Raw genomic sequence first — 23,872 nt, forward strand, 5'->3', positions numbered from 1 at the left:
CTCTTTAAACCAAGTAAGGCTACTTGAGAACAAATGGAGGTCACAGACGTAGCATTCAGACAATTTGTGTAATAATTAAAGGGGTTCTTGGAGACAGATTCCAAAGAAATTTCTTCCTACTTAGCAACCCTTGATCACATATTTTTGGTGACTAAATGTATTTGACTTTTCACTAATCCCACTGGCCTTTCCTCCAATTAGCCTAAGTGGACAGGGTTTTGCTCCATGGGGGCATTCTACTCTAGATGCAGAAAGATTTTAATGAGGCTTCTCTAATCAGAAGAACGTAAAGACGGGTCACCAAGGGTGGAGACTATAACTTCCTAGACAGCTGCTTTTCAATCTGATTCTCCTAAAAGCCCAGCATCTGACAATTTCACTTGCTTTGTTGATGGTCTCGGAAAGCTGAAGTTCCTTCAAACCACAAAGAAGCACTTGGCTAATGAACTGCAGTGATGGAAACAGCTGGGGAAAATGGCATCTTCTCTCAGAAACCGTGGTGGCAGTGGAAGTGAGCCCTTGCAGCGTGGCCGTTCTAAGTCAGCAGGCACACTCTGGAGAAAGCGCTGCAAGAGACCGCGCGGTGGGTCTGTCTTGATGGCGTGTTCAGAGGGGCCATCGGGTGGCATGCCTGGGGAGGACACTGGCGTTACCCTAGTGCCCAGAGCAGGGATCCCTGGGATCTCCGTGCCCTGCCCGGCTCAGACCTCGTCTGGCCGCGGGGTCTTGGCACCATACTTTGAGAAAGGCTTGAGTAAATAGCAGCAGGTTGAGATAGGGATAAAAAACCTGGAAACTGTTTTGCAGGGAATAATTGAAGGAAACAAGAATAGTTTCTCAACTGGGTAGGATTCTAGGCAAACACGAAGGATATTTTCAAATATTTAGAAGGAAATTAAGAAAATGATTCAGCCTCACTAGGTGTGGCAGTTACCACTTGCATTTGATCTTCTCATGTTTACCTTCCTTATTTGTCTTCCCTGCCACCCACACCCCGTTTCAGCCAAGTGTTCAAACTGAACTTCTGGGGTGTTTGCAGGGAACTTGATGACAACACTCTTCTCAAATGTGATACAAGTGTGGAAGAAATTAGACGCAGGTTTCAGTGGTAGGGTAGGGAAAGGAGTGGCCCTTCTGAGACTTGGGAGAAAAAGCAGGATTCTGAGAGGAAGGGAGTGGGAGTGGGTGACTTGCCCCACAAGAGAGGCACCTGATTGCATTTCCAAGAAGGTGGGGGACCTCAGGGACACTGAGCAGCGTGTCGGGAGCTGCACCGCCCACATCAGCCCCACACAGGGCCTGGAAAGTACGGGACCACGCGCAGTGGTGATGGCAGGAACGTCCTGAACGTTGGGTTCTGCATTACCCCTGGGACCTTCTGTTGGATAGCGTCTGGCGTTAAATGCTGCCACAGCACTGCCAGGAGGAGGTTCAGATGTGGATGCAAGCTGACTTAAAGAAATTACAGTGTCTTGCATATTTGTGTTTACCAGTTAGATACCTACATTGGCAGAGCAAGGACCAATGAAAAGAAGTTTCTGCAAGGAGGATTTAGGTTAATGCAAGAAAGAGATTTATAGCCATTGACGCTGCCTGGCAATAGGATGGACTGACTGGAGAAACGGCACGCTCTGCTCGCAAGTGGAGACCTGGTCTTGATGCCTGTTCAGCTGCGTGTCTTAAATGAAAATCTCGGGAGGGGTGGTGCAGCTGGGATTAAGTGATCTCTGCCTCCCCTTACCCACCTGGAGTTCTGCAGGTCTATGAATCATTCAGACCCCTGGCTCAAACATGGGGGAAGGACTGAGAGTCTGAGGTGTGTCTAAGGAGCTGGTAAATATTTACACAGGTGTCCTTTGAAAGCAGTGACAGGGACTTCTGTATCCTGACACTTGCACTGAGTGACACTGAAGTGTTGATGTCGCTCTGGCTCCTAGAACCTGCAGCTGAACCCCTTTCACGGATGGAAAAGACAGCTGTGTCAGCTCTGCTTGTTCTCAAGGCTGGGGTGTATCTGTTTCTTCCTTGACGCCTGGGGAATGTGTTTTCCTTTCTTTTTTATGGTGACTATAAGACTATACTGTGAATCAAGAGAGAAGAAATTCTCAGTAAAAGCTGGAAGCTCAGCAGGAAGAACTGGGACAAAGGAAGGGAAAGCCCGAGACTGAGCAGAAGGAGCGGAGCCGTCAGGCGTCACTTCCAGGCCGCGCTGACAGGCTTATCACAGGATGTCTTCGCAATCCGAGTGTTGGGCGTGGCTTGCCTGTCCTCCGCGAATCGCTCTGCATGTGTCAGATGAAGTCGTCAGTGTCTGCAAAACCAAGTGAAGTGGCGTCAGTGCACCCGCACACACGCTCACACACATGTGCACCGAGCGGCCCACACAGTGTTCGTGCCCGGTTCTTTGGCAGTTATTCAAGCCCAACTATCATTTGAAACAAAAATTTTTTCTTTAATTTTAATTATTTTTTATTTTATTGAAAACTTCAAGAATTCCATTAGTTCAATTTTTGGTTCAAATATCAAAACATAGAAAAGTATCTTTTCTTTTCTATTTTTAACAAGCTTATAAAAGTTATTTTTAAATTGATACAACATTGTAAACTGACTATAATTCAATAAAAAATATTTAAAAAAGTCATTTTTGTCACTCTTGAGTGAACTATTAGCAAGTTCTATATAATGTCACAGATATTAGACACAGGGAAAGAGAAGACATAAACGAGGAAGAAATGACTCTAATCTATTGTCCTTTAGGTATAGAATGCGTCTCTAACTATAGGATGTGATGACACGCGGATGCAGAGGTGACCAGAATTACTCTGTAGCAACAGTTGAGAAAGTACTTTTTCTCAGTTTAACAATGTCTGATCTTGATGCCATAGATTCCACACCTGCACTCTGGGAAAGCATTTGGAAAATCTGTTTTAGGCCGTGGTACAGTTGTTGTTTTTGGACTAAGTCTCCTGCTAATAACAATCATAAACTGTTAAATATTAAAAACAGTAGTTTGAAGATACCAGAGATCAAACAGAAGCAGACAGAAACTGGAAGGACACAGTCCTTGGAATAAGGGAAGCAACCTAGTGCACATAGTTCTGTCACATCTTTCTGACCTTTTTCCTGAGGGCACTTGTCAGTTCGCTCAGGGCACGTAAGAACAGAGTTGAAGCCAGGAGCAGCAGTTTTACTGAGATGGAGAGACAGAATTTGGAGGTTGAAGCTGTCAGGGTTTCTGGAAACTGAAGACAAAACCCCACAAGGGAGGGTTGCACAGAAAGGGCATCTCCTGAGTTTGTGTAGAAACATGTTTCACAATCTTGGTGGCTCTTAACTCACATGTGTGGGTGAGACTCCAAGGACAGCCCCCACACCCCGGAAATCAGCTGGAAAGCTGAAGGGCTGAGGGGCACTGGGCTGCCCAGTGCAGGAGACACGGTGCAGAGCCATCAAACTGGAAGAGCTCAGTCAACACCATGACTTCTGGAAGGAATACCCTTTGGGATACTGGTCACATTCCAGGACTAAGGGTGTCCTTTTCGTGATGGTCAGTCAGGTGTGGTCAAAACGTAAGATGCGGGAGAAGCTCAGGACAGAGCAAGATTCATTGTGCTCATTGCCCTAGAAGTGGGAGGCATGGCATGCCACGTGGGGAAGACACCAGGGTGGCCAGGGGTGAGGGAGAAGCCGAGGCCAGGACCTGTACTAGGGTTTCTGTGGGAGGAGGAGGCCACACAGAACAGAGTAAACAGCTGAGGACTGCATGGCTGGACTAATTCTGCAGACTCAGCAGTAGGGTGGTCCCTGGCTCTGATACGATGGGGGCAGAGGAATATTGCCTCCAGGAGTGCAGGGCCCGGAGAGAGGAGGTCTGGCTCTGGACTGGTCTGTTTGCAGATCAAAGACATGTTTCAGGCTGAGCCTCTTGGCATCTTTAAGAATTGGCTAGTCCTGGGAGAGGCAGTCTCTGCCCAGCCAAGAAGGTTTTAAAGATGTCAAAACATCATAATTTATTAAAAATTAAAAATGGAAACCATACGAAAGGGTCTACTCCAGAGCAAAGAAGAAAACCAAAGCAGACCTGTCTAACAAGGATTAAAACTGACCTCCGCAGGATCAAGGTAATCTGCCAGTGATTTAACTGCCTGCCAGGAAAACAAACAAGTAGATGTCCATTCTTTGTAGCCAAAGGTAACACAGTCCAGAGTCTCTGCAGTGTGTCATTCACAGCGTCAAGTATGCGGTGCAAAGCCACTAGAAGTGCCAAGAAATGTGAGCCGTAGTCAAGAGGAGAACCAATAGAAGCAGGTCAACAAATGGCCCGCATGTTGGGATTAGCGGATGAAGACTTTAAAACAACTGTTATAAATATGAAAACAATTTAAATGGAAAGATGGATAGAATTGGTGAGCAGATGGAAATTCTCACCAGAGACTTGGGGACCATAACAAAGGAACGAAATGAGAATTCTAGAAGTGAAAAAATGCACCATCTGAAATGAAAAATTCGATAGACGTAACAGCATAATGAACACAGAAGATAAAGGATCAGTTAATTTGAAGACACTTCAGTAGAAAGTATCCAAATTAAACACAGAAGAGAATGAAAACATAAAGGAATATACAAGATATGTGGAATAATAAAGTGGTTAAAAATACTTGTTAGTGGAGCTCTAGAAAGAGAGGAGAACAGGAATGGGGCAAAATAAAGAGAGAGAATAAAATACAGAGATGGCTCTTAAACTTGAAGAGTAATCAAATCATTATGCTGTACACCTTAAACTTACACAGTGCTGGAAGTCAGTTGTATCTCAATAAAACTGGAAGAAAAAAATAATAAATTTTAAGAGATAATGGCCACAGTTTCCTGTAACCAGTGGAAGACACAAACTCAAATCCAAGAAACTCTGTTAATCCCAGTTGGAATAAACACAAAGAAACCACTCACAGGCATACGATAGATGACGAAACCAGAGATAGAGAGTAAATCTTAAGTGTAGCTAGAGAGAAAGTCCCACTGCATCTGGGTGACAACTGTAAGGCGATAGCTGACTTCTCATCAAAAACAGTGAAAGCCAGAAGACAACGTACCGGCATCTTTTAAGTTCTAAAACTACTTACTAACAAAACCCCTAACAGCCTAAATTTACACCCGGTGAAAATATTCTTCAAAAGGAAGGGAAAGTGACGTCATTTCAGAAGTAAAAGAAAGCTCAGAGAATCTGGCGCCAAAGGACCTGCACTACAAGAAGTGCTAAGAGTTCTTAAAGCTTGAGTGAAGTCACCCAAGATGGAAATCTAGGTCTACAAGAAGGAATGAGGGGGACCAGAAGTTCAACGCATAGGTGTCGGCAGCCTCAAGTGAGTAGGCCGTGGGACCCAGGCCACAGGTCACGATAACTTGCATGTGTTTGAGGTAAGAAGTAAGTGTACGCGTGTGCTAGTAGCATGAGTAAGCATTATGAACAATACGCACGTGCGGGCAGAATGTATAGAAAGGACAGGTGCGCCATGCCGGGGGCGGGCCACCTTGTTGTACTAGAATGAAGTGCTGTTTCGCTCCATGTCGGCTCCCGCGCCTCCTTCCAGTTGGGGCAGCTCACCTCCTCGGACCCCTCTCCAGCCTCCCTCGGCTGACAATCGGTCAGTGTAAAAGATAATTTTTTCATAATTTCTTTGAAGTCTGTCTGCTTATAGCAACAGTAATAATGGCGGATGGTGGTGGTGATGATGTATTGTGGAATTTATGACACGTGTAGAATTAAAACACAGTAATACAATGTGCTAAGAGCTAAATGGATGTTACACTGCTGTGAATTGCTTACACTGAATGTCAAGTTTGTAACGTGAATTTAAGGTAGACTGTGATAAACTAATGATGCATATGATGATCATTAGAATTACCACAGTGGTTGGTGAAGTAAACGAAGTATTCACGTTTGGATTTCAGTGTCACAATTATGACATGGTTCTTAAAAACCATGAAAAGATATGTTTGAGGGAAAGCAATAAGTATCAATAGGAAAATTTGATACCTATCCTTATAATTTTGGCAATATTTCACCCCAATAAGGGATTTATTGTAAGTAAGCTGAATTAAATATAACTTTGTTTTCAAGTTTTTGGAGGCTATGTTGATACCCCTTGAAATAACTGGAGTGGCATCTCTAGGTGTTACAAAACTAGAGATGAGAAACACTGTTCCTTAATAAATACATGTGAATAGGTGATTGCATTTTCCAGAGTATGCCAAATTTAATTATGTAGAAAGGTATATTCACCCCATCCTTGGAATGTTTTTTAAAAGGCTAGGATTTAAAAATTCACATTATCAAATTACCCTGGTACCAAGGTCAGATAAAGGCACTACAAGAAAGGAAACTATAGACCAATATCTCTTACGAATATTCATGCAAAAACCCTCAGCTAAGTGCTAGCATACTGTGTTCAGCAACTTACTAGAGAGATCACACACCATTACTGAGAGGCACTTATTCCTAGAGTGCAAGAATGGTTCAACATACAAAAATTAATCAGTGTAATATCACGTTAATATAATGAAGGAAAAAAGCCTTCATGATCATCTCGGTTGATGCAGGGAAAACATTTGACAAAAGTCAGTGCCCCTTGATGACAGAAACACTCGCCATTCACACTGGAGGCACGACTGGAAGGGAGGATGTGGAGCAGACACACTTCTGTTACGTAACATCTACTTAGAGACTCATGGGGTCCTCCGTGCCCCTCAAGTCTGCACGGCAGCACCTGTGGAAATTATGTCCACCTGTTACAGGCATGTTTACATTACATGCAGACAGGCATTAGGTCAGTTCTCTGCTGAGACTCACCTCCCTCCAGAGGTGAATGTGAGAGGAGGGAGAATGGACAGAGGGGCCTGCTCCAGGCAGCGCTGAGCCGATCTCGACTTGGAGAATGAGTACAGAACAGCGATGCGGGTGCTGGTGGGGGTGGAGCCTGCCTCCTGCTCTAGAGCCAAGGTCCGGGAACCCTCCTCCCCAGCCCCTCTTGCAGCTGGAGGAGGCCCACCACCCAGGCGTGGCCCCTGAGGTGCTTTGGGCTCAGATGTGATACAGGAGTTGGCATTGGGGTAGAGGGGCTGGGGTGAGGCGGTGGTCCCAGGGGCACGACGGTCTGGTTGATTTGGGCTGACGTCAAGGTATGTGTCCTTCCCGTGGCTCGCTCAGACTTAGGTGCCAGCCTTCCAGCGACCAAAGGCCACATGCACTCTCGGTACACGTCTTGTCTGCTACATGATGGAGTTGGTCCCACTGCCAGGCACCGAGCCAACCGGGTCACTGTGGAAACATTGGAAATTTGGCCAAATCCAGGGGCAGCGCAAGAAGCCACCTGCCCCCACTTCTTGCTGGAGAAAGGAGGCTTAATGGGACGCCCCCTTTGAAGTCACTGCTACTTCCCAGACTTGAGGAAGTGGTTTGAGTCCAGGGGAGAAGCTACCTGCTTCTCGCCTGGTCGAGAGTCTGTGGGGTGTGGCATCCAGAAAAGCATTCTCACCCTCAGCATCCTCTGGTCTTCGTCCTGGAGGCTCGGCAGCACCTGGGTGGTTTAGCGATTTTTCAGACTTCAAAGGGCAGAGCAGCGTCGCCTCGGAGCTGCGCCCGCTCACCAGGCACCGCTCTCGCCTGCAGGACCGCGTGTGGCTGGTCACGGAGGCCTCTCAGCACACACTTCCGGGCTAACTCTTCTCTGGCCAGCTTTGCTTTTCTTTACCTTGTCCTGGTTTTTCAGTATTTCATACATGGCTCATTTTATGGTAGAGCATGTCTTCTGTAACTTTCCTCAAGTTCCTTTTAGAATGGGACCGGCTATGCATATGTAGGTAAGAAAATTAAATGATGTGATGGACGTGCTGGGTTACTCTGGAGTTGGCTCTGCTGGGTTCAAATTCTTGCTCTGGCGCCTGTAGCTGAGGGACCCCAGGCAAGTCACTTAACCTCTTTGTGCCTCAATTCCCCAGTTGGTGGAAAGGCATAATTATAGGATTGATGTGAGGACTGAAGGAGAGACATGAAGTCAGCGCGTGTGCACTGCCTGGCAGGACAGGAGGCCGCATAAAGGGCAGAGTGCAGCATCGTGCCATTACCAGTGCAAACGGGCTCCGGCGTCTGTCGGCCTGGGTTTAAATCTCAGCTTGCCACTTTCTTGAGTTGCTTCGCCTCTGTGAATCCCAGTTTCACCTGTTAAATAGGAATACAACTTGTTTCACAGGATTTTGTGGAGATTCAGTTGGCGGAGGTCAGAAAAACATTTAGCAAAGTGCTGGGTGCACCTAGTGCTCAGTCATAGCCTTTCCTTCCCGTCCTTCCTGCACCATGGCATCGTTGGGGTCCATCCTTAGACCCCTGTGCCTCCGCCACAAATCTTGCTCTTGCAGACACCAGGAGAGCTGTCACCACACTGACATGGTAAATGGGTCCTAGGCCCAAAGATCCAGAGGTCACCCCGGTGCCCAGTAAGAACACAGCAGAACATCAGCGGCACAGGAAAGACGCCAGAGCAGCCAAGTGTGTTCCTGGCAAATCCGTTTCCTCCCCGCTCAGAACCAGCCCGACTCCAGACCCCTGGGAGCAAGGGTGGAGCCAGGCGGATCTCAGGACTCCAGCCCAGTAGGCGGAGGGTTGAGGCCAAATGCCAACCCTGGGCAGGAGCCGGAGTGTTGGGCAAGAAAAACTGAACAGAGGCTCACACTTCCTGAGGCCAGGCCAGTGCGGCCGGGGTGGGGGGGTCCCAGCCCTGAGCGTGGGGTCCAGGGTGTACCTCCCACTTCTCCATCCTCACTCTCCCTCCCGCCCCCTCCCCCCTCCACTTCTCCCTCAACAGCCTAATTCCTTGCTTGAGACCATAAAAGAGGCTTGGCCCCATCTTCTAGATTAAATTCTTATTTCCTGTTTGGTAGTTTTGGGAGGACAGGTAGCCAATAGCTTGGTAAGTGTTAAAAATAAGATACAGGAGTTTTCCAGAGTCATTCAGAAGAACCATTTACTCTCAAAGGAAAAACAGATTTACATAAACTTCCAGAAGAAAGTCATAGTTAACACCAGGATTTAGAGATAATTATTTGATTCACATCTTTACAAAGTATTTACCTGTCAAAAATATCAAAATGTGTCTATTAACTGTTTTTTTAAAAATCTATCAAAATTGCTGTTTTTAAGCAATTGTACTTTAGTTCTGATTCTATTGGAAAATGTGGTTTTTAACGAGCCACTAGAATGGAGGGCTTTAACTGGGAGTGGGTACATGTTCGGAAGCCCAAAGGCAGATTCCTGCTGAGAGTCGGGCTTCCACGGCCACCTAGCACCTTTCCCTGAGGACAGAGACAGAGGTGGGCTCTGGGAGAGGAAAGGCAACATCTGCATTATCAGAGATTTCAAACTGGGGCTCCAGAGACAGTAGGCTTGACCCCTCGTCAGCTGGGAGCTCCTGGCTGCTTTCAGGGTGTCCGATGTCAGCTGCGACCTCCTGGAGTCCTCTTCGTCCCTTCGTGCATGTCTCCCTGAGCTGCCCCTCAGCCCACCCCGGAGCAGGTCTGCAGCGAGGACTTCACGTCACTTGAGATCGCCTGCTCTGTCCCGCTGCCCGGGTTCTCCCTCCCACTTCCCGACTCTCCTGGAGTGCAGCTCAAGCCAGGGGCGCAGTGGGTGTGCGTATACTGTGATCAGGGATGCAGTTCCCTCGTCGAAAGCTCAGAAACAGCAGAAGAGGAACCAGCGAGTCACCAAAGCGGTGGCTGGTGAACATACGTTGTGCCCCACCAAGAGGACAGCTGACAAGCGGGCGCTCACACCACACACGGGAGGAGCTCAGGGGTGTCTTGTTACAGAGCAGCTCATCCAGCGAGAAGGCGGGACTGTTCATGCTCCCCAGGGTGGGTTATGATATTAGAGTTTCCTTAAAGGGCAGAAACCTGGTCAATGGTGACCTCAAACCAAGCTCAGGAAACAGGTTAAGTTTAGCTTGAGACAAGAAGTGACCCGGGTCAAGTTAGTCTCACAAAATAAGCTAAATTACGCTTTGCTTGTGTGGCCAAACTGGTTTTGTCTGCCCGGGGGGTTTTCAGGCCTCCGCTGAGTTTGGTTTTAACAAGCTGAAGTGGATCCTGGGTCCGAGGGACCTCCGTTGGGTGAGGCCTGTGCACTTCAGTGAGAAGCTGCATGCCGCTGAGCCCATGCCCAGGTGGCTGCCAGTCATCTGGGGGCTGCTTGCCCAAGACCCCAGCCCGTCCACAGCCAAGGATGTCCTCCCTTAGGGAAGCTTCTGTCTGGCCACCCCGAGAGTCAGTGACAGGGGTGTCAGGACCTCAGGGAGCGGGTTGGCTTAGGCTGGCTCCAGGAAGACCCATCATTCCTGTTCATTCATAGTCCTTCTGTCCATAGGGATGGACTTTGCAGTTAGGCAGTCGGGTCTGAATTCCAGCTCGGAGTTCTGATGAGTTGTGTGAGCATAGGCAGCTTACTTAGGTGCTCTGTGCCTCAATTTTCCCTTTTGTAAAACGGGGTTACGATGGTACCCACACATAGAGAATCAAACTATTACCATTTGTGAAGCAGTTAAAACAGTGCATGGTACAAATACATTGTCGTATAATGTAGCCGAGCACATTTACTCATTCAGCCAGTACTGATGAAGGCTGGACTGTGGGCTGACGTCGGAACAGCCCAGCGGGTTCACCAGGTCAGCGGGCAACGCCCCCGGCTAGTCCCCTTTGGACAAGACGTCCGTGGTGGCTCCCGAGTGGGCCAGCAGAGGTTGCCTATGGTTAGCAGAGTCCAGTCATGGACCCTCTTAAACAGGCCTCTCCTAACACAAGCCCGGCTGGCCAAGAGACTGGGGTCAGGACTGAAGCAACCCATTACTAGCCTGCTGACTCAGTTCTCAAGGCTGATTGTTTCATTTTTTTAAGGTTGAAGTGTATTAGACAGTTTCTGTATTAATCTGCATTCAGCAAAGCTGTATTAATGACATTTGAAAACTGCTTTGCGTTTATCTTGGTCTGTGGTGAAGCAGTTAAGGACTTAGCCCACCCTCGATTCACCAGCAGTGGCTATAAGAGTGACTTGGTTGCACACTCACAGACGTGCCACCCGCGCTGGGTGTGTAGGTGAATGGACGACGAAGTGGGCGGTCCAGAGTGTGGAGCCACAGTCCATGACCCCAGAGACCAGGTCTTTGGACTTCAGAGTGGGCAGAACACTGCCCATGAAAAGTTTGCCCAGAGGCCTGGCACCGTGGGTGCTGGCTTCTTTGCCTGATAACGTAATTTGACCTGCCCACACTCTTAAACCCTCATGGAGTTCTGAGGAGCATGTCAGGCTGCTGCTTTTGAGGGCAGTGCTCTCACTGCCCTCCACGGGAGGGGGCATGTCCCTGCTGACTCACTCCTCTGTGAGGCTGACACCTGTCCCGTGGCTGCACTTCAGATGCACTGAGGCCCACAGAATCGGCTGCAGGCTGGCGGGCTGGTGGGCACTGTGTATACTCAGTGGCTGCATTAACAAGATCCACTTGCTAAGTGCTATGGACCTAATGTTTGTGTCCTGCCCCCCAGATTCATATGTTGAAGCCCCCACCCCCAATGTCAGGGTATTGGGAGAGGGGCCCTTGGGAGACGATTAGGATTAGCTGAGGGCATGACGGTGGAGCCGCTGGGATGGGTTAGTGCCCTCCCAGGAGGAGGAAGAGACACCAGCATTCCTCTCTCCACCACGTGAGACACAGCAAGGAGGCGCCCTCCACGAACCGGCAAAGGGCCTCAGCAGAAACGCCACGTACCGGCACCTGGCTCGTGGACTCCCCGCCTCCGGACTGTGAGAAGTGGGTCTGCTGTTGAAGCTACTCTGTCCGTGGTATTTTGTTAACAGCAGCCCAAGCTAAGACACCAAGTAATGTCGTTAAAGTGAGATTCCTCTTCTCCTCAGTTTCCAGTGTCGGACAAGAACAACCACGATGAGTAAATCTTTCGTCTCTTCACCTTTCAGTGAGTTCTCGTCCTAACCAATCACTTCATCAACTGAAACACACACACACACGCAGGCCTCTGTTGTGTGGACTGGCTTCTGTCCCCTGGTCCAGCGTCAAGGCACCATTGACTCGTGCCAGGAGGCCAAGGGTCAGGAGTCAGGGGGTCAGGAGGCTGAGGGTCAGGAGACTGGGGGTCGAGAGGCAGGGGGTGGACTTGGCTGTGAGGTGTGTGCCCCTTGAGCCTGCTCCATGGGCAGCAGGTCTCACTTCAGCACGGACCGCCGGGTCAGCAGTAGGTTTGCTGCCTGCAAGCTTCTTGGGGGAGAAATTTGCCTCTCAGGATCTGGGGGTGCAGCCTCAGAGCCTGAGGCCCTCTGTGTCTCTGGTCACCCCAGGGGACAAGCTCCCTCCCCGTGCCTTGGCTGGAGCTGTGAAAGCAGTGGGACTGCCTGCTTAGCACAGAAGCCAGAGTTCAAATGTCATAGCCCAAACTGCGCCAGCTTTCAATCAGCTGAGTCCCACAGTCGTTGTTGAATGCTCAGCGCAGCGCTGCTTGCTGGGAGACCGTCAGAAGGACCAGACACAGCCCTGCCGTCAGAGGGGCCACCTCCTGGGGAAGTAAGACAGACAAAGGGAGCACCCAGAGCGCAGCCCCGAGCAGCTCGTGTTCGTGCTGAACAAGGCGGCCAGGACACAGTTTCGGGGAGCAGGGCAAGGACTGCCTGGACGCACTGGTCCTAACACCTTCTAGTATCGCAGGCTACCCATGGCTAAGTGGCTAATCCCTGCACAAAGGCTCCCTTTAGTCAAGAAATTTGGTCACATTTCCCTGGCGCAGACTCTGCTGCAAGAGGTACTTTTCATCAATCAGAATTACAGCAACAAGAAAGTAAAGCACAGGGGACCAACTCCACAAAGTAGAGAGTCTGAAAAAGAAGCCCTTTTGCCGTGAGAGCCCTGACAGTCAGAATTCAGCAGACGCACCACAGGGCGCCCTCGAGAGGTCCGTCACCACGGCCAAGGCTACCCTTTCTCCATCATCAGGCTCAAACTCTGAGGAGTTCTGGTAGCTGACACGTCCTCGACACTGTCAAAGTCAGGTCAGGAACTGGTGATCTGCCCTCCGCGCTCCCCCAGGAGACCAGCGTGTGTCTGGGAACGAGCATCTGGGACACACACCTGCCCCCAGGAAGCCGCACTCAGCGGGGCACGGCAGAAGCTGAAGTGGGGAGAAGGGTGATGCTTGGTACCGCACTGCGGGCAGGCAGCTCTGGGCCTGCGCGATCAGACAGGCCTGGTGGCCTAGCCGCTGATAAGCAGGTAGCTCTATGCGAGGGTCTCGTTACACAGACACACACTAGGGGGGCTGTTTCTACATCTCTTCTCTTCTTGTGCAAGTTCGCATCCCTGGAAAGCTGGCAAACAACTCGGGTTCTGCATGACTACGGGACAAAGGGATGCTTTTATTGCCACATGTGGGAACAGAGAATCCCTGATAAGAAATTCAGCATTTGATACACTTTATGGCAACCTCAGATCATGACCTTGTGCCGACCCAGTGAGGTTTTCATATAAACTTGTGATAATGACAGTCATTGCATGAGTACATCTTACTTTACACCTTACACTTTGGCACACATCTTAATTAGCCCCCCGGACAATCCTATGGGGTGCGTGTTATTCCCTCCACTTTGTGAAAGAGGAACGAGGGCTCGGAGGGGCTGCCACTTGTCACAGCTCACGCAGCTGGAAGGTGCAGAGGTCTTCACCAGGATGAGGGTTTATTAAGTGGCTTAGGCAAATGTGATTCAAAATTTGTGGGCAAATAGTAAAAATATCAAAGACCTGTCAGTTTTTCCTTGATAGGACTTATAAAGTCCTCTAACATGATTATTTCAGAGGAATGTTAATGCACTTTCTCTTCTTCAAGGGTCTTCTTAGTTTCTTTTAACGAATGGTTCCTCTTCTGTTGAACAAGTAGACTTCAGCTGTGCTTCATAAAACCAAGAAAATCACTCATTTATTATCATTTAAAAAATTCTGTCCTTTCCACACACTGCCCAATACATGGTTGTGTTTATGGGACAGCTGCAAAGACCCTGGCCTGCAGCAGAGTGTGGGTCCTGTTCGTCACTTGGAGCGTCCTTGGGGAGAAGCAAGCCTCTGAGCTTGGTTTAGTGCCACGTCACAAAGTTGTTGAGAATATTATTAATACTAAAGAGTAAAGCACTTTTTAAATGTTGAAGTCCTACACAAATGTGATTGTTCAATTATTCCTAGAGTTAAGAGCTAGAGAAAGGCTAGTGGCTTGCCTGAAGCAATAGATTGGCTGAATTTACTAAATACTGTATTTAAAGAAAAAGAGGAACCGGCTATATAAGAGTGAGGTGGGGTGGGAGAGATTGAGGGAACACACAGTCCCTGAGGAAGAGAGGGTGTGGGCCTGACTCTGAATCTCAGGGATCGTGGGCAGAGTTGTCCAGGGCTTAGCAAGTGATGAGAGTGAATCCTAATTATCCCAGAGGCTTCCTCCAGAAGTAAAAGTGCCACAGAGACACCGGGGCTTCTCTAACCGATGACACAAATACGGGCAGTACAGTTAATAACAGACGAGAGAGTCAAAATTCAAAATTGTTTTTGGTATTGGAATTTTGGGAGTTTGAGAGACATTTTCACGTAAGAATGAGAGGACTTGTTAAAGGGATCTGAGAAGTTGAGGGGACCCCAGATAACTGAGCAGCAGAGTGGCTGGTGGTCAAGAGCAGAGGCTGGGCCAGGCCATGGGTTCAAACCGCTGCCTGTTAGCTGCATGACCCTGGCGAGCTCCGTGCCCTGCTGTGCGGGGGGGTTTCCCCACCCACTCCACCATGTGGGCCAGTGCTCTGAGCAGCGCTTGACATCGGGTCACAGGGGCGTAAGGTTACCATGGGATGTAACTGACGGAGTGGCCACACCATTAGCAGAAGCGGTCAGTGTCCAAATGCCCTCTCACTCCAGAGGGCCGTCTGCACCCGCCGCCTGTCGCTCCCAGTGCACCGAGCAGAGCTGACTGCAGCCCTGTCCTAGGCGGGCTTTTCCTCCCCTGCCCTTTGTCCTTGGGAATTCCCAGGTCTCTGGGGCCATCTCCTTTGGCTTGACCTCACGTTTGCCCCGGACACCTTGTCCCTTCTGCTGTGTCACGCCTCCAGCGGGTCAGCGCCACTCTGGGCTGGGGGCGGTTGCAGGCCTCGCGGAGTCTCCGTGCGAGTGGGAGGCGTTGTCCTCCCGCACAGGGCAGTGAGGATGGACTGCCTTAGAGGGAGACGGAGACCAGCGGTTGTCATGTTCAGAAATGCTGCCTTTGGCACATCTGGAATCTCGCAGTGGACATTGCACAATTGATTGGAAATGTCTGTTTCATCAGCATGGTCCACACGAGGCATTCGGTGAGACTCTGGGGAGGCAGAGCAAAGGGCGAGGGGCAAAGGCCACCGGTCGAGCTCCACTCAGGGCGAGGCGGCGGGGTTAGTCAGCCAAGATCAGGGATCCAGAGACACTACAAGAGACAGAATAACAGACGTGACGGAGTATACAGGGGGCTTAAAAGGAGATGGAGAAGGGAAAGTGATGACTGAGAGCGGTCCTGAGGCCTAAGGCTCGGGCCAGGCAGGGCCAGGGCCCCAGTGGGGTCGAGAGGACGGACTCAGGCCGGCGGGGAGCCGCGTCCGTCCTGTGCGGACGACTCGGCCTCAACGTCGCGCTCTCAAGTGGAGAGGCGGCGGGGCGTGGGCCCGCGAAGCGCAGAGCCGCGCGCACCGCCCTTCTCGGCGGCGCCCGGCCCGCGCGCTCCCCGCCAGCGGCCGCGACCTGAGACCCGCCGGCCCCCAGGCCCCAGCCTCCCCGGAGCCCCGGGGCCTCCCGAGCCCCTCTGACCCCCGAGACCCCTGGGCCCCCGGGGCGCTGGAGCCGGTGACCGTCGGGGGCGCACAGACTCCAGGCAGGCTTGACAGAACCCCTCCTCCCGAAGCCGGCAGGGACTGACCCTCGCAGCCGCCCCCGCGCACCCTCAGACCCAGGCTCCGAGACCCCGCCCCCGGCCGGGGGGGGACGCTGTGCGACGCCGAGGCCGTGCGTGGAGTGACTTGGGGAGCTCCCGGAAGTGACGGGAGCCGGCGGAAGTCCCGCCCACCCGCCGGTCCCTAGGCGGAAGTCCGCGCCGCCGTCCCTCGTGGCTGGTCGCCGGCATGGCGCACTACAACTTCAAGAAGATCACTGTGGTGCCGTCCGCCAAGGTAGGCGACCCCAAGGGGGCCTTCCGCCCTCGGTTTTCTCGGCCGGGTCGCGGGAAGGGGTGTCCGGTCTGTAACTCTGGGCGGAAATGGGTCCGCCTCTCCCGCCAGGCCCCCTTCCTAGGCCGCGTTCTGTCGGACGAGGGCCTCCGCTTTAGGGGTTCCAGGTCCCCCCAGAAGGTGGGGGTCCTTTTTCAGACATCAGGGCTTCCTCGGGGGTTAGGGCCTTCCCTCAGACGTTAGAACCTTCAAGTTGGCGATGGGGGTCCCTCAGAGATTAGGGACCCCTCGGGTTTTTCTGTCCTTAGGAAATTGTAAGTAATGGGTTTTAGTTTTGTCTGTTATTTTATGTACTTTCAAAGCCAAAGATACGCAAACTGCTTCTCTTTTCTAAATATTTTCTCTGATTTATGCTTGAGTTGTCTGGCTACTTAGGTTCCAGAGGTTTTTAGGTGTTTGGAAATTAGGAGAACATCAAGAAAGTGTGGGATAAAATTTATTTAGCAGCCGTTTGCTGAGTGTTTTTAAAAGGCCAGAAACCATAATGAAGAAAAAAGTTGTTCGTTGCAGATTTAGTCAGAAAAAAGTGTTTGTAGTTTGCAATTTAAAAGATACGGTATTACTAGATATTGATTTTTTGAAGGTTTCAAATAAGTGGATGAAAGTTGATATTTTTGGTGTAACTATGTTTTATTTTTTTTAACTTCAGGACTTTATCGACCTGACATTATCGAAGACTCAACGAAAGACTCCAACAGTTATTCATAAACATTACCAAATCCATCGCATCAGACATTTTTATATGAGGAAAGTCAAATTTACTCAGCAGAATTACCATGACAGACTGTCACAGATTCTAATGGATTTTCCCAAACTGGATGTAAGTGACTGGGGGGCATAAATGGTTATGTCAGTATGAACCTTCAGACAGTCAGTGTTAAACCAGTTGGTCTACTTGTTGGACAGATAATGAAGGAAAGAGAAAATAACTGACTTGTCACGAGTTTACTGAGTGAGTGAGTGGCAAAAGTGGGAACAGAACACAGGTTTTTGTTTCTTTATTATTCTTCGTTTTCCCAGTCAAACTCCATCTAAGCCCAAAGCTTTTGTCTCGGGCTTTCTTTGTCAGCTGGGCTCACAGGGCTGACCTGAGCTCTGAAAGCAGCCGAGGGTGAAACCTGAGACCCTCACATGGTTATGGTTCTGGCGGCTCCCCTGCTGGTCTGAGCGTCCTCTCCCTCCTTCCAAGGCTCCTTTTCTGGTGACCTCAGGTGGGGCCCATGGCTTGAGGCGCACCAGTGTTTGTGACCTTGTTGCTTCATCAGCTAATGGTGGTCTGTGTGATTTCTTCACTGGCAAGAAGAAGTCTTCTGGGGAGCCCTGAGCCCCCATTGTTGAACTCTGCAGTCTGCTGCGAGGTGCAGTTTGCCCATGTATCTGGCCGAGGGAAGCAGGAGCGGACATTGCCCGTGAGGTCCCCATGTGGGGTCCCCAGTACAGTGTGAGAGCCTTAAGTTTGCTGCTGCCCTGAAGTAGTCCCTGAAGGCAGGTTATGGCAGAGAGGGGAGGTTGGTTTACGTGATAGAAATCGGTTTCACAGACTTCCAGGGCTTGACAGGGACTCAGTGACACTTATTGGATGAGTGTGTAAGTTCTCGGGGAAGTACAGGTACTTCAGAAAGTACCTGAGGACGGAAAAGGAGTGAGAATGTTTCCTAAACTGGCGAGACTAGAAAACAGCTGATCTGAGCAAACAAAACATTTTGAGCTAATCAGTACCAGGTTTTTGTGGTTCTCTGGAAGTTTTATCTTTTTCATCCTTGGTATCCTTTTTGAATACATTAGAGGTTCAAATTTATGAACATTCTATTCCCCTTTTTTGGGTTTTTGTTTTTGTTTTTTTCCAAACTAAAGAAGTTAATCATCTGAGAAGAGTTTTAGAGTAGAATGTTGTAGGAAGTTGGCATTCATCAAATGACTGCTTGGTCTTGGGTGCTGCCCTCAGCACTAGGAGTGCAGTAGCAGTTTGACAGGCCCGTCCCGCCTGGTGAGGGGACTGCGAGAGTAAACATGAGAGTACATGCGTGTTGGATGACGAAGAAGTGGAGGGGGCCAAGCAGGAGGCTGTAGCTGAGACCTGGAGGAAGTGAGGAGGTGGGCATGCGGCCACCCAGAGAAGAGCACTGTGGGCACAGAAACAGTGATGTTCTCAGGGAACAGGAAGGTCCAGGAGGAAGAGTAGGGGTATGCGACGGAGGGGCCAGGAGGTGGGGCAGGGAGGCCGTGGGTGGGGCCAGGCGACTTGTGGGGAACCTTCAGGACAAGCCTTGTGTTACTTACCTTGTAGAGGAGGACTGGCCTGTGGGGTGAATGCAGCCACCAGACCCTGGTGGTGATGACAGGGCTGAGAAGCGGCCACCTTCAGGGTATCTGGTGAAGGAGGAACCAGTGGATTTGCCCTTGGCCGTGATGTGGAAGGGGAACAGGTCTGTGGAGGAAACCTCTCTTCGTGACCTTCGCTGGGAAGGAGAGCAGAGAGAAGGAAGGATTGTGGGTTCAAGGGAGTTTTAAAACTTTTTTCTAGGTTTTGGGGCAGTAATAGCCTGTTCGCAGGTTGATGATCATGGCCAGGTGGACAAGGAAGAACTTCTGGGGCCCAGTTCTTAAGTTTCCCGCTCAGACAGGCTTGGTGCTCATGTGGATCTGGGCCCTGGCTGGGTCTGCACAGGCCAGATGGGCAGGTGGAGGGGCTGCTGGGCTTGGCTTCCCTGCTGAACCCTTTTTTCTCTGTGAACTGAACAGTTGTTATCTAGGGGAGAGGACCAAGGAAGAGACACTGGGGGCTTGAGTAGAGGAGAAGGTGTGATGTGTTTCCCTGGGAAGTTATTCTTCGAGTGTTATTCGCACATCGGCGTGGAAAACTGCTGTACCAAGGTGACCGCTTTGTTTTTCTCGTGATAGGACATCCATCCATTCTATGCGGATTTGATGAACATTCTCTATGACAAGGATCACTACAAGCTGGCTCTGGGACAAATAAATATTGCCAAAAATTTAGTGGACAAGTAAGGCATTTTCTTAACATTATGTCTTTTAAGTTACTGTTAGAAGTGATGGAAGCCTCACACGTCTCTCCTCCTTTCTCTCAGCGTTGCTAAGGACTACGTGCGGCTCATGAAGTACGGGGACTCCCTGTACCGCTGCAAGCAGCTGAAGCGCGCCGCCCTTGGGCGCATGTGCACCATCGTGCGGAGGCAGAAGCAGAGTCTGGAGTACTTGGAACAAGGTACTTGTCGTGCATCCGCAAGAGCGGTTCCCAGTGCGTTCCACCGAGGGCCTGGTCCTTGTCGAGAAGTGACTTCTGAGGTGTTTTATTTATTGTTTTAATTTGGAGATGAGAGGGTCAAACTATTTTTCCTGGCCCAGCCTCTAAGAAATTCTCACAGGCCAGATATTGGAAGAGCAACTAGCACTTACAACGCTTACAAATTTGTAGCAGCATTAAGAAAACTTGTTTTTCAGATTTAGTAGGTAAGGTGTATGTATTATAAATCATGGGGAAATACCAACACACATAAAAGTAAAGAAGTGATCCATAGTTTTACCTATTGACTTTTTAAGTCTTTTTGAAACACATTTGTTTGTAAAGTATGTGAACATCAAACTGCTCCTCCAGTTTTGTTACCTTACAGTTTTATTCAGGAGGGCAGTTTCTGAGTTAACACAGGAAGATTTTTATTGAAACAATTATCTGCTTTTTATGTGCATGTACTTTTACACTTCAGATGTTTTTAACTGACTGACTTTTGATCCCCCTTCCCCAGCCTCTTGCAAATAAGTTGGGGCCAGATTGTAACACCTGGCTGCTTGGACAGAGCTTCCGAGCTCTGTTCGGTCATTAGGGTGGCCCGGTGCTGTCTGCTGCTGGAGCAGCGTGCATGCAGACGAGGCCCCTGAGCTTTACGTGGAAGGAGCCTGCCGCCCAGCCGGGAAGTGCTGGCACACGCACTCTCTCTGAGAAGGCTTTTCCGCATAATCTCACTTTTAAATGCGAGTCATTGGGTCATGTGGCTTTGGCCTCACCCTGGACCTGTGGGATAGAAATGCCGTATTGCTAGGGCCTGGGAATGGGGTTCTTGGTGCAGCTGATTTGGGAATGCTCGTCTGCCTGCCCAGTGCCTCTGCAGCTAAGCTTTTCCCATTCGTTCATATTTTCTCCATCACTTATGTTCTCAGTGTTGGAGCTGGAGTATGCAGCTGAGTTGAGCAAATCTTAAACTTTGAGTTTCTGGACTTTTCTCACAAAATTAAGCATGTTTAACCTCACCTTCTCACAGTGCGTCAGCATCTGTCCCGTCTGCCGACTATTGACCCGAACACAAGGACCCTGCTTCTGTGTGGGTACCCGAATGTCGGCAAGTCCAGCTTCATCAACAAGGTTGGTCTGCCCAGCGGTAAACCGGGCACCGACCACCTGACTGGGCTGGAGGTGGCCACCCTGCTCGTCCCGTAGTTGGCACTGCCCTAGGCTTAAGACACCCTTTCCTCGAAGGGAGGATTGGCTCTGAGCCTAGGTTTATATTGCTGTAACAGAAACCATTTTATTTTTGAGTTTTGTACATGTCCGACAAGTCTCTAAGGGGTTTGAGACATTTAAGTACGTTTTGTTAACGCGGGAGCATGCTCTCTTGGCCTGTTCTGGGCTGGTGGTCCCAGCGGGTCACTGTTGACTGTGTCGGACCGTTTGTGCTTTGGAGAGGTAGTGAAGCGCAGGCCTTGCATGACAGAAGCTGTGGCTTTGTTTTAGGTGACGAGAGCGGACGTGGACGTCCAGCCCTACGCCTTCACCACCAAGTCTCTGTTTGTCGGGCACATGGACTATAAGTACCTGCGTTGGCAGGTGAGAGCTCGTGACACGTCTAGAACAGATGTCTTGCCTTTGTTCACTGAGTTTGATTTTGGTGATTCCCAAGAACTAGTTGCCCGTCCCCATCCCAGTGCGCTCAGAGTCCCAGGGAAGACTCGGGGTGGGAAATGGATTCCCGGGTCACATCCGGGAACAGCCTCGTGGAGAAGAAGCTCATGTGAGCCTTGGGGCTGCATGAGGGCTGATCCCGTCTCTTGGGTGAGATCAGGAGAGCGACCAACCCCCACCATGGAATCTGCGTTCTGCATTATGCTGAGCATGGTGCTTGAAGGTCCTGTCGGTGTGTCTGACCTGTAGTTAGAAAGGCAGCCTGTTTCCATGGTTGGATTTCATGTCATAATGGGAAGATGACTCTAACACACGGGGAGTTGGCTAGGTTATGCCAGTTTTTCTGTTAATGCCCTCTAATGGACAGAGGAGTCCTTGTCAAGGTCATTGGCTAGTTAGTTCCTCAGCACCCTCTGCAGGCCCCCCGACCCCCCAGTATTTATTAAAGAACGTGTAGTTTTCCCTGGCTGCTTTGTTTATTCACCCTGGTCAGTTGGGAAGCCTGCATTTCTTCTGCCAGTTTTGTTAGGGCAGATCTGGGATTGTGAACGGGCAGAGGTCTGTGAGGATGTGTACTTCGGAGTAACGCGTCTGACCCTCAGGTTGTGGACACGCCGGGGATTCTGGACCACCCTCTGGAGGATCGGAACACCATCGAGATGCAGGCCATCACGGCCCTGGCCCACCTGCGTGCCGCAGTTCTGTACATGATGGACCTGTCGGAGCAGTGCGGGCACGGGCTGCGGGAGCAGCTGGAGCTCTTCCAGAACATCAGGCCCCTGTTCATCAACAAGGTGAGCATGGTGCTGGGTCACAGCTGGTGACCTGCTGTGGGGAGGTGGTGACTCCTCTGTCTTCCTTCCCTGCCGCAGCCTCTGATCGTCGTAGCGAACAAGTGTGACGTGAGGAGAGTGGCTGAGCTCCCTGAGGACGACCGGGTGAGTCCTGCATTTCTTGCTATTCTGAATCTCACCTCCGACAGCCGCGGTTTAGAGGGAACTTCAGCAGGGCTGGTCCGGTTCTTGTCCTGCAGTTGAGATAATATCCTCAGTGGGTGAGCCCCACGATGTGATGGAAACCCAGTAGAGGCAAACCAAACCTGAAGTCTCCCAATTCTGGGGAGATGTGTGTGTCTGGTCCGGACACGTAGCCTTTGGGAGACGTGCTTCCTTAGGAAGGACCACCTCTTACGTCGGGGCCTAGAGCAAGCCAAGCCCCTCGAGGTCCGCCTCCCTCCCGGGCCTGGGGTGGCCAGGTGCCTGGAGCAGCGCCTACAGAAGGACTTTGCATGGGGGGAGGTTGTCAGGTGTTACTTCAGTGCTTGGGCACAGGCTCTCAGGAAACATCTGGGACTGAGTGAGTGAGGTGGAGGAGTGTCTGCAGACCATGGGCACTGGGTCGCATGTGCTGTGCTTTTCCAAGAGGCCGTCAGGCCGTCAGCCCTGGGTTCTCCGGCACTCTGACCCTGTATCCATCTCTGAGAGGCGTTCTCCAGGATGAACGCTTGGAGAAGGTGTGCCCGGGTACGTGCTTCTCCGTCGCGGTCCCCGACGCTGCTGTTCCATGTGTTCCATGGTGCTCGGGCTGCCCCAGGCCGCCCTGGGCCGCTGGGATCTGACCCTGGGAGGCGGGGCGCACGCTCAGGTTCGAGAGCCGCTCTCTAGACCAGCAGACTCGCCGGGCCGTGCCTCTGGGCGTCCCCTCCACCAGGTCTGAGTAGGGGGTTTCTAGGGGGACTGGACTTCCTCCTCTGGGTCTCCATGTGCTCTGGAAACTTCATCCTTGGTAAGAATTCAGTGTCTCTAAACAGCCGTTCTGGTGTCCTGGGGGCCCTGCAATGTATCCCTTAAGTTACTGATGAGACAGACGCTGCTGTCACAGAAGTCTCTGGTCTTTGAAGGGACTGTTTTCCAGGCTGGAAGCACTGGAGCGGAGCTGCGGGGAGGGTCGGAGACACGGCAAGGTCAGGGTGAATGCTGTCCCAGGAGCTGGGGCTCTGAGGTTGGACGCGCTCGAGTCCCAGCCTCCTGGCTGCAGCTGTGGCAGGTGCTGTGCGGCTGTGCGGGTACGCAGTCGGTGGCCTGTGCGGACCCGAGTCCTGGGGCCGTGGTGCAGGTGTCTGGTGTGGGCCCTGTGCTGCCCAGTGGTCTGATTGCTGTTTCTGGGGGGCTTCGCGTCATGGGTCTGGGCACCTGCATGCGACCGTGGTCACGTGGCCATGCCTGCAGGAGGGGCACAGGTGTGGTCCCTTCTTAGTCCTGGTGACTCGGACGGAGCTGGTTTCATAAACGCCGCCGTGCCGCTTTCTGAGGAACCGTCTGAGGCTGTGGAGACCGAGTATTTTAGAAGAAAGAGTGTAGGAATCATTCTGCATGGATCCCATGCCCTGATTTTGCCGAGGCTCTTTTCGGAAGGGGAAGTCTTTTAGTGTCCAGAGAGCCTCTGGTTTGCCTGCCGTTGTCTGGTTTGATCCTCCTAGGGCTTTGTGTTTTCTTAATCATAGTAGAATTTGGGGAAAAATTGGTAACTGTTTTGGGTAGCTGTCCTTCAAAAGAGGTAAACCGCAGGTGTTGTGTTAATTATGATTAACATTTATGGCACCCATTTGAGGAGCGGTAAGATTGTTCATG

General features: G+C 50.8%; 1 protein-coding gene and 1 long non-coding RNA gene across 3 annotated transcripts in view; one reads left to right on the plus strand and one right to left on the minus strand.

The window, feature by feature from the left end:
- The window catches only part of GTPBP4 (GTP binding protein 4), a 62,901-nt gene that overhangs the window by 30,586 nt on the left and 8,443 nt on the right, over nucleotides 1-23,872 (plus strand). Inside the window, exons 1-8 of one of the 2 annotated variants that reach the window (XM_006176834.3) lie at nucleotides 16,104-16,270; nucleotides 16,977-17,147; nucleotides 19,229-19,332; nucleotides 19,417-19,553; nucleotides 20,605-20,705; nucleotides 21,075-21,167; nucleotides 21,845-22,036; nucleotides 22,115-22,180. In XM_006176834.3, the coding sequence (XP_006176896.1) occupies nucleotides 16,223-16,270; nucleotides 16,977-17,147; nucleotides 19,229-19,332; nucleotides 19,417-19,553; nucleotides 20,605-20,705; nucleotides 21,075-21,167; nucleotides 21,845-22,036; nucleotides 22,115-22,180 (912 nt within the window). In that variant the 5' untranslated portion in view covers nucleotides 16,104-16,222. Of the gene's footprint in view, nucleotides 1-16,103; nucleotides 16,271-16,976; nucleotides 17,148-19,228; nucleotides 19,333-19,416; nucleotides 19,554-20,604; nucleotides 20,706-21,074; nucleotides 21,168-21,844; nucleotides 22,037-22,114; nucleotides 22,181-23,872 lie in introns of those variants that run through there. The other variant, XM_032473740.1, reaches the window with a different exon arrangement.
- On the minus strand, nucleotides 14,618-16,143 carry LOC116661524. The gene is made up of 2 exons (XR_004317408.1): nucleotides 16,021-16,143; nucleotides 14,618-15,534 (listed from the first exon to the last, which is right to left on the minus strand). It is a non-coding gene; the product is annotated as an uncharacterized LOC116661524 (long non-coding RNA).

The sequence above is a fragment of the Camelus ferus genome, chromosome 35 (genome assembly GCF_009834535.1).
Source record: "Camelus ferus isolate YT-003-E chromosome 35, BCGSAC_Cfer_1.0, whole genome shotgun sequence".
In the NCBI taxonomy this organism is placed as follows: domain Eukaryota; kingdom Metazoa; phylum Chordata; class Mammalia; order Artiodactyla; family Camelidae; genus Camelus; species Camelus ferus.